Raw genomic sequence first — 14,398 nt, 5'->3', positions numbered from 1 at the left:
GGGCTTTGCATGTGCCAAGGTGACCACCAGGGAGATATTTGGGGGGCAAGACAGCATTCTCTGTGCTTTGCAGATCATCCTGCAAACATGGCTGTCAAACTCTGCCCACAAAGGCATATTTCCATTCACTGACCCCCCCCCCCCGCCCCCCGCCACCAAGGACGCACTCACAACATAAGGACACTGCTCATGTTTTCTCTGTGTCCACGTGCACAACCGTTATGAATAACCATTCTGCTTCTGCCCGTTTGTTTCTGTCCCATAAATGGAGCCTGGAGTGAGCTATTCATCATGATATTTGAAAAAAGTAAATTATAAAATTATTTTGCCAAAAAAAAATCTTTGAAGTTTTAGAAACCAATTTCCACATGTCAGATCCCTCCATCAGGTCTGGCTTTCTCATCCTTGTTTGGCCTCTGTCTGTTGGATTTCAGACATGGCTCGATTTCTTTCTGTCCCAGCTCTCTAGGTCAATGCAAATTTTCAAGCTGCCCAAATATTTCCTGCAGGCTTTCCTGTGTAGGATCTGTGTAGGGCAGAGACAGAAGAGGAGGAATAAAGGCTGCCTGGGAAGCCAAAGGAAAGGTTTTGAAGGTATGACAATGGAGGAGCTTACGGCAACATACAGTCAGGTCTGGGCTGTGGTGGGAGGCATAGACCAAGTTGTCCCCAGACCACGGAGCATAAACATGGAGTCTACAGGCCAGACAAAGTGATGAGAGTGAGTCCAGGGGTCACGTGTTGGAAGGACAATTGGGAGAGGAGGGGACATCTGTAGGTGACAACTGGCTGGCTACCCAGGTCCAGCTCATGATTGCCATGTGGCAACATGGGCCTAAGACTTTCAATTCTTTAAAAGAAACCAGAATTAGGAATTCTTCTTTTTCCCTTTAAAAAAAAAGATTTTTTAAATTAATTAATTTATTTATCTAGCTAGCTAGCACATATGAGCAGGGGGGTAGGCAGAGGGAGAGGGAGAATCCCAAGCAAGCTCCAAACCCAGCACAGAGCCCGATATGGGGCTCAATCACAACCCTGAGATCATGACCTGAGCTGAAATTAAGAGTCAGATGCTCAACTGACCGAGCCGCCCAGGTGCCTCTGGAATTTCAAATTTGTATATGGATTGTTTGGATTTGTATATGTTCGCTCAAAACACTATCCAGCCAGACAAAACACAATTTGAGGGCCAAATGTGGCTATGAATCTACCAGCAGGCATCTCTGTCCAGGATATAAGCAACATGAGGGCAAGATATAGAGCCTTGTGCATGATGAGGGCCCACTCAAGGCTTACAGAATGGGTGAGGGCCTTCCCAGGGAAGAGGGCTGACTGTCCTAGGCAAGCCAACAGGAAGACATGGCTGGCAGCATGGAGGTGTCATAGTCAAAGGAGAAAATAACCATAGAGTGAACGTGAGGCCCAGCCACTGGGATGGAAAGGGTGAAATGGCAGTAGACAGGCTAAAGAATTTTCAAAAAGCAGAACTCAGCAAAAGACCAGATGTGCAGGACTAGGGCAGTGATGAATCTTCTGGGGAAAGCCTGTGATGAACTTGGCCAGAGGGCTGAGGGACTGGTCATGGGGGAGAGAAGGTAAACACATTTTTCTTCGCTAGCTTCAAAGCCCTTCATCTGGCTCCCCAAGACAACCTTATTTCTTTTCCTTCTCCATTCTCCCACAAAGGGGACCAGGGGATAAGCAAGGGCCCAGAGGCCCAAACACCGAGAGAAACAGAGCCAAACCTATGGCTAATTACATGATGAGGTATTCATTCAGAAGAAACTAAGGAGAGCTAACAGAGGAATGGACAGGGCAAGGACGAAGCACCAAAGAAGGAGAGAATCCATAGGGAGATGGGGAGAACAGCCCGGGCTATGCAGAATCATGGCACATTGGCTGAATGGTCCAGAAGCAATGGCAGGAGGGGGTGAGGGAGACCTGAAATAGTTCTCAAATCATAGATCTTCATAGCATAGGACATGCCTTGGATTCTGGTCCACAATTTTCTTAATAACTCAGAAAGCCAAGAAAAAGATACTGCTAAGCAGAAGTATTTAGGACAAGTAAGGAATGGCAGACTCGAGACCACTTCTCGGCTAAACAAGGGAAGCCTTTTCATGGCATGGCTTTTGTTGGCTTCAGTCTGCAAGAGGATTTTTATGATTATCAAATTTGGGCCAAGGCTTAGACAAATTTCAATATTCACCTTAAAAGATGAATTTTATTGGGAACAATTACAGCAACTTGTTTACCAAAGAATTATTATAGTAGCTAATATCTACTACTTAGCCAACTAATCAGTAAATTAGTGATTGCTAACAAAGGGCTTAATATAGTTTTGTTAGTAATATAGCCCTTTAAATGCACTATCTTATAAATACTAAGGACTTCACTTTTTTAAAAGACTTTATTTTTTAAAAAAGATTTTATTTATTTATTTGACACACAGAGAAAAAGCAAGCACAAGGACCTCCTCACCGAGCAGGGAGCCCAATGCGGGATGTGATCCCAGGGCCCTGGGATCATGACCTGAACCGAAGGCAGGCACTTAACCAGCTGAGCCACCCAGGCATCCCAATATTAATGACTTTAAATGCACTATCTTACAAATCTTTACAATGATTCTACTCCAGAGAAACTGGTGGTAATACCCCCAATTTACCCGTTAGGAATAAAAGCAAGACCTAGAGATGTTAAGTCACCTGCCCAAGGTAACAAAGTCTCTGAGCGACAGAGCCAAGGCCAGAAATAAGGTACCTGTACCACAGGGCCTTTGCTCTAAGCCAGGAGTTGGGAAACATTTTCTGTAAAGGGGCCAGATAGTAAATATTTGGGGCCTCGTGTGCAATATGGTCTCTGCCATAACTTCTCGACTGTGCCATTGCAGAGCAAAAGCAACCACAGTCTGGTACATAATATTCAGGCATGCCTGTTTTCCAACAAATCTTTACTTATGGACACTGAAATTCGAATTTCATATAATTTTCAAGTGTCAGGAAATATTGTTCCTCTTTTGACTTTTGCCCCATCTTATTTTAAAAAATTTGTTTTAAAGATTTTATTTATTTATTTGCCAGAAAGAGAGACCACAAGCAGGGGGAGCGACAGGCTCCTTGCTGAGTAGGGAGCCCTATGCAGGGCTCCATCCCAGGACTCCGGGATCATGACCTGAGCCAAAGGCAGACACTTAACCGACTGAGCCACCCAGGCGCCCCTGCCCAAGTCATTTTGAAAAGAAAAGCCATTCTCAGCTTGTGCACCATAAGAAAACAGGGGGCAGGCTGACGTTTCCTCTGCATGCTGCAGTATGCGGGCCCTGGTCTGAGCACTAGGCTCTCCTACCCTCCAGCTCATGTCACCTGCTGGTTTTCTTAGGAGGCCCAAAGGTATTTTAGGACCAAACGTGTGAGTGTGCATACGGGTGGGATACAGGACTCTGAGGAAAGACCCAACAGAGACGATTCCTCAAGTCAGCCCTGAAAGGACCCCTTCTGACCCCGGTTTACAACTTAAAAACATACCTTTCTTCCTTTCAGTTCTCTCCTTTGCTCTCTTCTGCTGAAATAAGCCCTGATTCAGATCTCAGGGGAGGTTCTGGGGAATAGGCAGCAATGACTCCTCCCACACAACACAGTTTTCTGCAAACCCAAGCCCGCCGTGTCCTTCTTACCTGCAGGGTTTGGCTGAAGCGCTTTAACGGTGTGGCCTTCACGGGAGGGATGAGGTTTGCTAGTGATGTCACTCTGGAAAGGGGCTTGACCCGTTTATTACTAGGCTCCTAGAGGGTTAAAAAAACAAAAACAAAACAAAACAAAAACAAACAAACAAAAAAAAAACAAAGAAAAAGGAAGTTAAATGTCAAGGTTAATTACGGACAACAAAACTCTACCCAGTCCTACTTCACGAGCTACTCCTACCGAACTATGGAATATAACCAGTGCCCCATCGTGAGGAGACAACTTGGCTCAGGAGCCAGGGAAGGGGAAAGGGCGGGGCACATCAACAGAAGCAGCCTCTGGGCAGACAGCAAATAGGTATGGTCTGTTTCCTACCCTTCACCCCCCAGTATCTGCCCTCTTTTAATTCAGAAGCTTGCACTTCGCATCATTCTCCCCAGTGCCTCCCTGAGAGAAAAGCTGCCTCAGATTTCCCATCCGGTGACCTTGTTAGGCAGTTATGTTTTGATGCTTCTGGTTTCATCTTTTTAAAAACCTTTTCTTCACCTTGCCTGAAGCTACTCTCCAAATTTCTTTTATGCAATGGGGCTTTTCTAAAGCATAAGGAATGTTTGTTTTTTTCAGTTCATTAAATTAAAAAACATTTTAAAGGAAGTTCTTCTACTACTGGGCTCTTTACACATCATCTTTGTATCTACAGAATACTTGAAATGCACCTATGAATACTTATAAATAACAACCAGCAAGAGAAAATGTACAGAGAGAAAATCCTACTGTGCACATCTGTTTTTAGAGTTCATATACCCACAAGTTTTGAAAATCCTCTCCACGTAAAACATTTGCAAATCTGCAAGTTACCCCAAACCAAGTGAATGGGTGAGAGGGCGCCTACCCATTCCAATGTCTTTGCAGAGGAGAATTACATAAAAACAATAGGCTATGGGAAAGAGGGTCGTGACAGACAAAACATTTTACAGAGACAAAGAGAACAGTTACCCTCGCCTTCCTAAGGTCCATCTGACCTGCGGTAGATGCTGGACAGCACATGAAGACACCAAATTTTGACGGAAAAAGCCCAACTTGCCAATTGCTGTGGCGAACCTCAACCATTTCCAGAGGAAGCCTCAAGATGCTCATCTTTCTTTTTCAGCCATTGCTTTCAAAGTTTTGAGGGTTAAGCCAGAACTTCAGATTCTCCAGAACATCCCTGCAAGGTGTTTTGAACATAGTAGGTGCTTGGAAAAATCTTGCCTGGGTTTGGAATTCTGCTGAGAAACTCTCATGTCATTTTGTGCCCTTGCCAATCTCGGATGTCAGAAGCCCTCTTGGAAATAGACTCGATCTTTCTGGTATTTCGGTAGAAAAATTAAAAGGCTAAAGGAAAAAAAGTACAAAACAATTCCACCATGTTGCCAGGATTGACTTCACGATTTCTCGAAGCAGTGGAATACTTTCCCAAGACAGAGAATGAATCCGGGCTGCCAGGGACCTCTCCAGCTTCTTGGCATGCTGAGCGGAACAGACAGTAGGAAACTCTCCGAACACTGGGGAGGCTCCGTTCCAAAAGGCAAGGGATTAATCTCTCAATACGAGAGACCTCAAGACATCACATTACTATTATTGAAATGCTGAAGATAAAGCTCCAATAGCACTTCTGCTTCCAGGTGACACTGACCTTCAGGATGCTCCAGGTCCACTGCCTGGCTCCTGAGCATCTGTGCCCAGAGGAGGATTTTTTAAATATTTTTTTACGTCAGAGCTGCATCACTGGCATGCTAAATACACACACACACACACACACACACACACACACACACACACATACACACTCTCACTCTCTCTCTCTCTCTCTCTCACCCTCTTGAGCATCCCCTGAATTTCTTGAAATAGCTCCTGCTTTGGTCTGGAAATGCCAGCATTGTGATATCACCACCTTTGGTGGTACGAACTGCATTGCAGTAAATGAGGAGGGGAGGGATTTCGCGGGGCAGCAGGAGTTGGTCTCCGATGATCCCGCAGGCACCTCAAAGCCCGGAGACTCCCAGGTCTCTGTTTTTTTTGAATGGCTCATGGTGCTGGGTCCCAGATTCTGTATCAGAATGGGGAAGCTGAAGGGCAAACGCCAACGGGGTTCTCTTGCTTTTTAAAAAAAGGGGCAGGGAGCCTTGCACACTTGGCAGGATGGGTAAGATTCAGTTCTGTCCCACTTGCTGTGTCATCTTTTCTGGGGTTCTGCTGACTTTGCTGCCCGTTTTATATGACCCAGTCGATGGGTGTTTACACGGCTACAAGATCTACGCACAATGCAAATGCCAGCCCCTCTGCACGCTGTGTGCAGTGGCGCTACATGAGATTGTAATTAAACCTCCTTTCTTACGGCATTGCCCATCTGGAAGTAAACAGCAGGCTGCTCTCTGGCAATCTGACATTCCCAAGTAACAAACAACTGAACCAGAAACTACTGCTGCATGATTGAGTGCTGTGATCCAGCAAAGCAGGCAGGTGCAATTTCAAAACCAGAACATTTACAGGTTATTGGATCTGTGGAGGAGGCTTTATGCCTGACCCAGTATGAATTATGGTGTTCTCCTTGAGGGCTTCAGTGAGACTAGGAGATTAAAAAAATTCTTGGCCTAATTTGATTTTTCTTTTCCATTTATTCAGTATGTCTCCAGCCACATTTTACTGCTATCTAAAAAGAGCCCTTGGGGAAAATGTTTCCAGATTCTAGTTAAATAGCTCTACTGAAAACTAGCAAACGCAATTCCAAGGATGCTTTGGGGCTTTCCAGAGAGATGACAGAACACAATCTGCAGAAGCTTCCTAGTCCAATAACTCAGCCGCCAGACCAAGGTGGGCAAGGTCTCCGCTAAACCCAGACACAAGATACCCTATTTCAAGCACAGACACCACCCCCATCATGCAATTTTAAGACAGGACAGGAGGGCATCTCACTCCAAAGGTTAAAAAACAAAACAAAACAAAACAAAAAATAAAAGCATTGAGTATTGTGTGTAGGCAGTATTGTCTGCATAACAAAGTTTTGTTTCATCTTTTCTAGGCCTCATGGGTTTTTTGTTTTTCTTGTCTTATTGCACTAGCTAGGACCACCTGTATGTTATTGATTATAGGCTGAGAGGGCGGGTATTCTAGTGTAGTTCTTGATTCTCAAGTGATTATTATGAAGAGTTCATCATTATGACTTGTGTTTGTTGAAAGAATGGAAGAGATGCCTTAATCAAGTAGAGAAAGTTCCACTCTATGCTAAGTTTTCTGTGAAAAAATTTTTTTTTAATTTGACAGACAGAGATCATAAGTAGGCAGAGAGGCAGGCAGAGAGAGAGGGGGAAGCAGGCTCCCTGCCAAGCAGAGAGCCCGATGCGGGGCTCGATCCCAGGACCCTGAGATCATGACCCGAGCCGAAGGCAGAAGCTTTAACCCACTGAGCCACTCAGGCGCCCCAAGTTTTCTGTGAATTTTTACAATGAATGAATATTCACTTTTATCTAATGTTTTCCTGTTATCTCTTCAGAGGACAAGGAAAGAGAAGAAAAGAAGGGAGAGGTGGCGGGAAGGGAAGGAGGCAATGAAGAAGCATGGAGGTCACATATTTTCATAAATGAATTGGTACAGCAATTTAAAACATCTTTTGTACTTGAATTACAAACAAAGGGGAATAAAGCACTCTGTGCCATTTTATTTTTAATCTGAGATTTTATTTTTGTTTTTTAAAAATTTTATATTTATTTATTTGGGAGGGAAGCAGACTCCCCGCCGAGCAGGGAGCCTGATGCAAGGCTTGATCCCGGGACCCTGGGATCATGACCAGAGCCACAGGCAGACGCTTACCCAACTGAGCCACCCAGGTGCCCCTAATGTGAGATTTTTTTAAAAATAGATTTTAATAGTCCTTCACAAGGGGAGACAATGGTTTTCTTTACCTCTCCTCATTCTTCCCTCCCTACAGGTTAAAAACAAAACAAACAAAAACAAAAACAAAACACCAAAGCAGATCACATGCATGTAAGAAAGTGACTACCATATTAATATGGGCTAGCACAACTATTTATTCCTTCAAAAATGATTCCATTCTAATAGATGTGGCATATAGGAAACCATCACTTATTCTCCCTGTACTTCATTTTTGCAGCTAGGGTGGTGTTGGGGAGCAACAGGACAGCCTTCCTCATTGTGTCTGTAGCTGCCATGAGACTACCTTCACTCAGCCACAAACCCAGCCCCAGAGGGACCAGGGATGAATTTATCAGTGCAGGACCCACCACTCTACTGTAGGGCAACACTGTTCTTGGCTGTTACACACCCGCCCAGGAGCAAGGGAGAGGTGAGAATCAACTGTGTTAGCCAATGCTTCTGCCCATGAGTTGATGGAGTCAGAAAAGTCTGTCAAATGTTTGAGGACACCAGGGAAGCCTTAGGCAGGGCTTCATCTCTATGGGAGGAGGAGGTGGGCTGGGAACATCCAGGAGCCCCTAGGAAGCTTTCATCACCCTCATATTAAACAGAAGTTACAGTCTCAGAGTGGTTGAGAAGCTCTCGCATTATGAAATAATAATAAAAATAACATTAATAATAATGAGCTCATATTTCATGCAGGGTCTCCTCTCAATGTTTTACAGATATATACTAATTTATTCCTCCTAATACCTGTGCAAGGTAGTTACTATTATGATTCATATTTTAAAGATGGAGATACTGAGGCAGAGGACGAGCAATGTACTTAAAGTCACTCAAAAAAGCTGGCCAGGATTTAAACCTGGGCAGGCTGGCTCCAGAGCCCCTGGCTTATGGCTTTGTGTAAGGGGCCAGATGGTAAATGCTTCAGGCTTTGTGGGCATCTAGCCTCTGTCATGACTACTCAGCTCTGCCATCAGCCTTCAACAGTATGTAAACAAATGAATGTGATGATATTCCATTATGGACATTAAAATCTGAATTCCGTAGAGTCTTTACATGTCACAAAACATTACTGTTTCGCTTTTCGCAACCATTAAAAATAGAAACCATTCTTTGCTTGAAGACAATAGGAAGTGGGCTATACTTGGCCCGTGGACCAGAGTTTGCAGACCACTGTTCTATATCACTGCTGGCTTTATAGGGAGCATTTCCTACATCAGCTGTCCTCAGCCACAGCTTTTCTGCTGTGACATACCCAAAGACTCCCAGCTACAGCACCCTTCCCAGGCACACTTAGATAGTCTTCAAGCTCTGGAGATGGGATAGACTTGATTTGCTTATTCTTTCTGGAGCTGGGTATGCAGGGTCCTCCCCTGGTAGGCAGGGGAGATATCTGACTTATCTTTATGTGAGTAAACTCTATCCTAGTACATTTTATTGTCTTAACTTTCCAAATAAATCAGCCCAAGCATGACACAAACTTTCCCGGACCATGGATGTGCATACAAATACGGGACGAACAAAATGACAGGGTGCGTGGGATCTGGTTCATAGTAATGAGAGGGAGCAGGGATGCCTAAGAAACAAGGCTGATCACAGGTTGGGAACTGTCACAGCTGGGGGCCGGGCAAAGGGATCTCAGTATACAGTCCTGCCTGGGGTACACAGTCAAACACTAGATAATACAAAGGTTTATTTTGATGGACAGAGAATCATTTTGTAAATGTATCAGTGAGCAGACAGATGCCATCAAAGATCTGCACTTCAGCTGTTAGTGAGGGGCTAGTGCGAAAGATATATACTGAAAGAGACAGATGACAGACATCATCTAGAACTGAACATGATTAGAAGAGACCAGGTAAAATTTAAAAAAAAAAAAAAATCCCACTACTGCATTTCAGCAATTTTCAACTAACATAGGCCAGAAGAGGGAAGGGTCCATGTGGCTGGGCAATCAAAAACTGGGAGAGCAGCTTTGAAACGTTCAGACTTAAGATGAGCAACATCATGGAGAGGCACCAACCCAGCCACCAGACTCCTTGAAGTCTGTTCTATTCTGTTGACTGCTTTAATTCTTTGATTTTTTTTTTTAAGATTTTGTTTATTTATTTGACAGAGAGAGACAGGTCACAAGTAGACAGAGAGGCAGGCAGAGAGAGGGGGAAGCAGGCTCCCCGCCAAGTAAAGAGCCCGATGCGGGGCTCGATCCCAGGACCCTGAGATCATGACCTGAGCCGAAGGCAGAGGCTTAACCCACTGAGCCACCCAGGCGCCCCTAATTCTTTAATTTTTAAAAAATATTTTATTTATTTATTTGACAGAGAGAGAGAGACAGAGAGAGAGGGCACTTAAGCAGGGAGAGTGAGAGAGGGAGAAGCAGGCTTCATGCTGAGCAGGGAGCCCAATGGGGGGCTCGATCCCAGGACCCTGGGATCATGACCTGACCCAAAGGCAGATGCCCAATGACTGAGCCACTATTGACTGGTTTTTTATTTGTTCTCATCAAGAAACCTATCGACAGGTTGCCAATCACTAGAGTTCACAACATAAAACAATTTGGTGGTATTCCACTCTGATGTAGAAATAAGCAGAGAGAAGAGGAGCCATTCCAGGTCAGACTGCCCGGGGAGGGGAGACTTCTGTTCTGTTGTATTTATTTTATGAGTGCACTTTCCTTTCCCCAATTCTGCATCCCCAAATTCATGTTTTTCTCTCCACTCCTATAACAGTACCTTCTAATAAGAAGGCAAAGATTTCTTATCCTTGCCAGAGCCTCACTGTCACTCTGCCTCTCTCCAGGAAAATATATGTAAAGCTCATGACTGTCTTGACTTGACTTTACCACCCAAATCCTTGGGCTCAAAGGCTGGTTCATGTGGTCTCATGGTTTATGCCCAAGATTCTCACCCTTCAAAACTTCTAGGTCACCACAAATATTATGGTGTTCTCACTTCTTTTGACACCTCCTATTGCCAAGACCTTCTCACCCTTTCTGGGTTCCTCACTGACTTGCTGGCCAGGTTTTTTTTTGTTTTGTTTTGTTTTTGTTTTGTGTGTGTGTGTGTGTTTTTTTACTATTGCCTGTGCCTCCTCCAACCCATAGCTTTACTCCAAGTCTCCCCTCCTTCCCTCTGGGGCACCTGACAGTCTGCTTTGTATCTTGTCCCTCAAAGACAACATATTCCTATAGGTTCTCCTTCCTAGCTAATGTTTTTCTAACTAAAAGACTCAAATGAGCCTCATTTAAACAAATCTACCTATCTATCTATCTATCTGAGTCTGGATCTCATACATTCTAGCAAGTTACTTACCCACAGTTTCTTCAACTGAAAAACAAGGAAAGAATCCTCTCACAATGCAGTAGTGGGAATTGTGGCTAAGAGCTATCATTTACTTCCATAAGAGTTTATAATCTGTGTCAGGCACTGGGCTGATCTCTTTACATGGGTTTGCTTGTGGCCCCTTCAGAACATCCCATGAGAGAGCTAAGATCCTTATTCTCATTTTACAGACGAGTAAGCTGAGGCTCACTGAGCATAAGTAGTTACACAGGTCGCCTATCTCAGGTGGCAGACACAAGATAGGGATCCTATCCTGGACCACACACCTCAGCTACACTGTTCCGCCCAAGAGACAACAATAATGAGTACACAGCACAGGGCCTTGTGAAAAGCAAGCTTTCCATGAACAGAGCCTAAAACTGAACTCACAAACTGGTATGATTTTTAGTAGATCATTTCTCTTCCCCTTCCCCTTCGCTACTAGGAACAGGTGAGTTTATCTAATCACTCAATGTGTACATTCTCTTTTTTAAAGAAATTGATCTTGAAATAATTTTAGATTTATAGAAGAGCTGCACAAGAATAGTACAGAATGTTCCCATATACTCTGTACCCTCCTCTCCCGATGTTAGCACCTTAAATAACTATGTACATTATATCAAAAACTATGATATTAATATTACTACAAGATTATTAACTAAACTATTAAAGGATTTACTAGGATTTCACCAGTTCCCCCACTAATGTCTCTTTTCTGTTTCAGGATCCAATCCAGAATCTCACATTATATTTCATGGTCGTATCTCTGGAGTTTCCTCCAATCTGTGACAGTTCCCTGGTCTACATTTCATGACATTGACATTTTTGAAGCGTACTGGTCAGTTATTTTGCTGAATGTCTCTCCATTTGGATCTGAGGTTTTCTCATGATTAAAATAAGATTATGCATTTTTGTGGGCACCTGGGTAGCTCAGTCAGTTAAGCATCTGACTCTTGATTTCCACTCAGGTCATGACTTTGGGGTGTTGGGATAGAGAGCCTGGTGTTGGGCTCTGCAGTCAGCAGGGAGTCTGTTTAAGGATTCTCTCTCTCCCTCTTCCTCTGCCCCTCCCCTTGCTCACAAGGACTCTCTTTCTTTTCTAAAAGTAAATAAATCTTAAAAATAAAGGTTATGCATTTTTGGCAAGAATACAACAGAAGTGACTTGTCCTTTTTGGTATATCACATCAAGGTAGTGTTATCTTATTACTTACCTACCATTTGTTTAAGGCAGGGTATGGGTTGAACTGTATACCCCTAAAAAGATACATTGAGGTTCTACCCCCAAACCTGTGAAAGTGACCTTATTTGAAAATAGGATCTTTGCAGATATAATCAAGTCAGGATGAGGTCACTAGATTAGAGTGTGTCCTAAATCCAATCACTTGTGTCCTTATAGAAAGGAAATTTAAAGACATGAAGGGAGAAAGCAATATAATGACAGAGGCAGCAACTGCAGTGATGCATCTATAAGCCAAAAAACACTAAGGACTGACGACAACTACCAGAAGCCAGGAAGAGGCAAGGAAGGATTCCCCCGCAAGTTTCTGAGGCTGATACCTTGATTTCAGGCTTCTGGTCTGCAGAACAGTGAGAAATAAATTTCTGTTGTTCTAAGCCACCCAGCTACCCCAGGAAACTAATACAGGTGTTCTCTGCAGGATTTCTCCCTATAAATGTACTATTCCTTTTGCAATTAATACATATATGGGAAGAGATACCTTGTGATTATACGCATTCTTTTAAATCTGTGTGAGTGTTTTCCAGCATTTGCAAAACTGGCTTCACTGAAGAGTACATCTGTCACCTTAGGGGGGTATGTCTCTTGACTGAACAGGGAGAACCAGAAGGCTGATCCAGGTAAAGTACCCACGAGAGTCAGTGTTGGCTGGAGCAGGCAAGGGGAGGGGCACAGGGGACCACATGGAGGCAGCAATGAGGAGGCCTTCACAGAGCCGCGTGAGTAAGAGGATCAGGGCCACAGGAACACCAAGGGGCACTTCTTTGGAGCCTGCAAATGACTCTTCATCTTATTTTCTTGTAAACAGAAAAAGACAATAATGAAATAATGGTGTCTAACTCTAAAATTTCCATTAAGTGGTTCTCATTTTTTTTTTCTTTCTGTTCTCTTTTCCCTGGCACAGCACTAACTGACCTGGTGTCATGTGTTACCAGAAGTTGAAAGGCAAATAATGAGGCCCAAATTCCAACGGAAACCTGGCTTCATTGATTAGGCCAAATGCATTTCAGAATTATTGGTTTCTAACCCACAAGGTGAGCAAAAGGTCTTCAAACTCAGAACTATAATTTTCCTTTAGAGATGCTTATCCGTGGTTTCAACAAAAGGGCTACAGACTTTGTGGACTTTGACAAACCACCAGGAACAGCTCCTAGAGGCATCCCTGTTACCTCTGTCTTGGCTAATCTCAAAGATGGAGGCCACACCCTGGCTTACTCTCTCCAGCTGTGGGTCTGGCTGCCTTGCCCTGGGCATCCAAGGGAGATTTGATTTCCTCTTTGATGAAATGGCTCGACTCTCTCCATATCAGATGCTATAAGAAAAACATCTCGATTTCTTAAAAAAAAAAAAAAAGTTGTGTATGGGTTTTTTTGGGTTATTTATTTATTTATTTAGTACTTTTGCTTGTTAATGGAGAGTAAGGAGAGCCTGGATAAATAAAATTCACAGACCACTCTGAGTTAGTTCAGTCTTATGTCCAAGCTGCAGACAGGATATTGGGTTGCTCTGTTGAGAATCCAACAATTTCTCCAGCCTCCTCTCACAGAAAAGCTAAACAGCAGATGACGATAGAGATGTTACAAGATGGTCTGGGCAAATCCACAAATTAAACCATCAGCTCTCAGGGCCACAGAACTGAACATGTGAAGGTTGGAGAGATGATATTTATTCCCTGAACATCGAGTCTTCTCGGTCTGCTCCGATCAGCACCTACAGCATCTGGCCAACGTCGGTCTTCGAGGTGGCTGCTTTTGGGAAGTCTTGACTAAGGGGGAGGCCTCAGGGGGACATATGACCGAGCTAAGACAATGCTGGCATGAGCCTCTGAAAGCCTGCTCCGTCCCTGACCCAAAGAGAGCCTCCCATAAAAAGCAAATAAAAAATGAGGCTCGAAAGAAAATCACATTTTAAGACAACTTCTGTGGTCATCCCGGCTTCATTTCCTCTAGGCCTCCCTGTTTCCTTCAAGTCTTAAACACATGTTGGCAAAAATGCTACAGCTCCCTCATGTTCACATAAACTAAATGGCAAAATGAAGGGAAGGAGGGGTGTGGGGCGAGGGAGATGGATTTCAGCCAGTATCCTCCGCAGAAGCAATTAATCTTACTACAAACTCTGAGAGGGCTAATGTTCAGGGCAAACCATTTTGTTTCTGAGGGCAGACGTCAAGCAACTTATTATCTTTATTCTTCTGATTATCATTGAATTTGTGCTCCTACACTGTAGAAAAATAACCTGACCTAC

The 14,398-nt window shown here is 43.8% G+C and overlaps 1 protein-coding gene across 4 annotated transcripts in view; it reads right to left on the bottom strand.

Moving 5' to 3' along the window:
* Positions 1-14,398, bottom strand: part of ARHGEF3 (Rho guanine nucleotide exchange factor 3) — a 315,292-nt gene that overhangs the window by 41,015 nt on the left and 259,879 nt on the right. For all 4 annotated transcript variants that reach the window (XM_080807093.1, XM_080807094.1, XM_080807092.1 and 1 more), the window contains one exon: positions 3,674-3,781. In XM_080807093.1, coding sequence (XP_080663219.1) covers positions 3,674-3,781 — 108 coding nt within the window. The remainder of the gene's footprint in view (positions 1-3,673; positions 3,782-14,398) is intronic.

Source organism: Martes martes (assembly GCF_963455335.1).
Source record: "Martes martes genome assembly, chromosome: 1".
Lineage (NCBI taxonomy): Eukaryota > Metazoa > Chordata > Mammalia > Carnivora > Mustelidae > Martes > Martes martes.
This window is presented reverse-complemented; position numbering and strand designations above follow the sequence as displayed.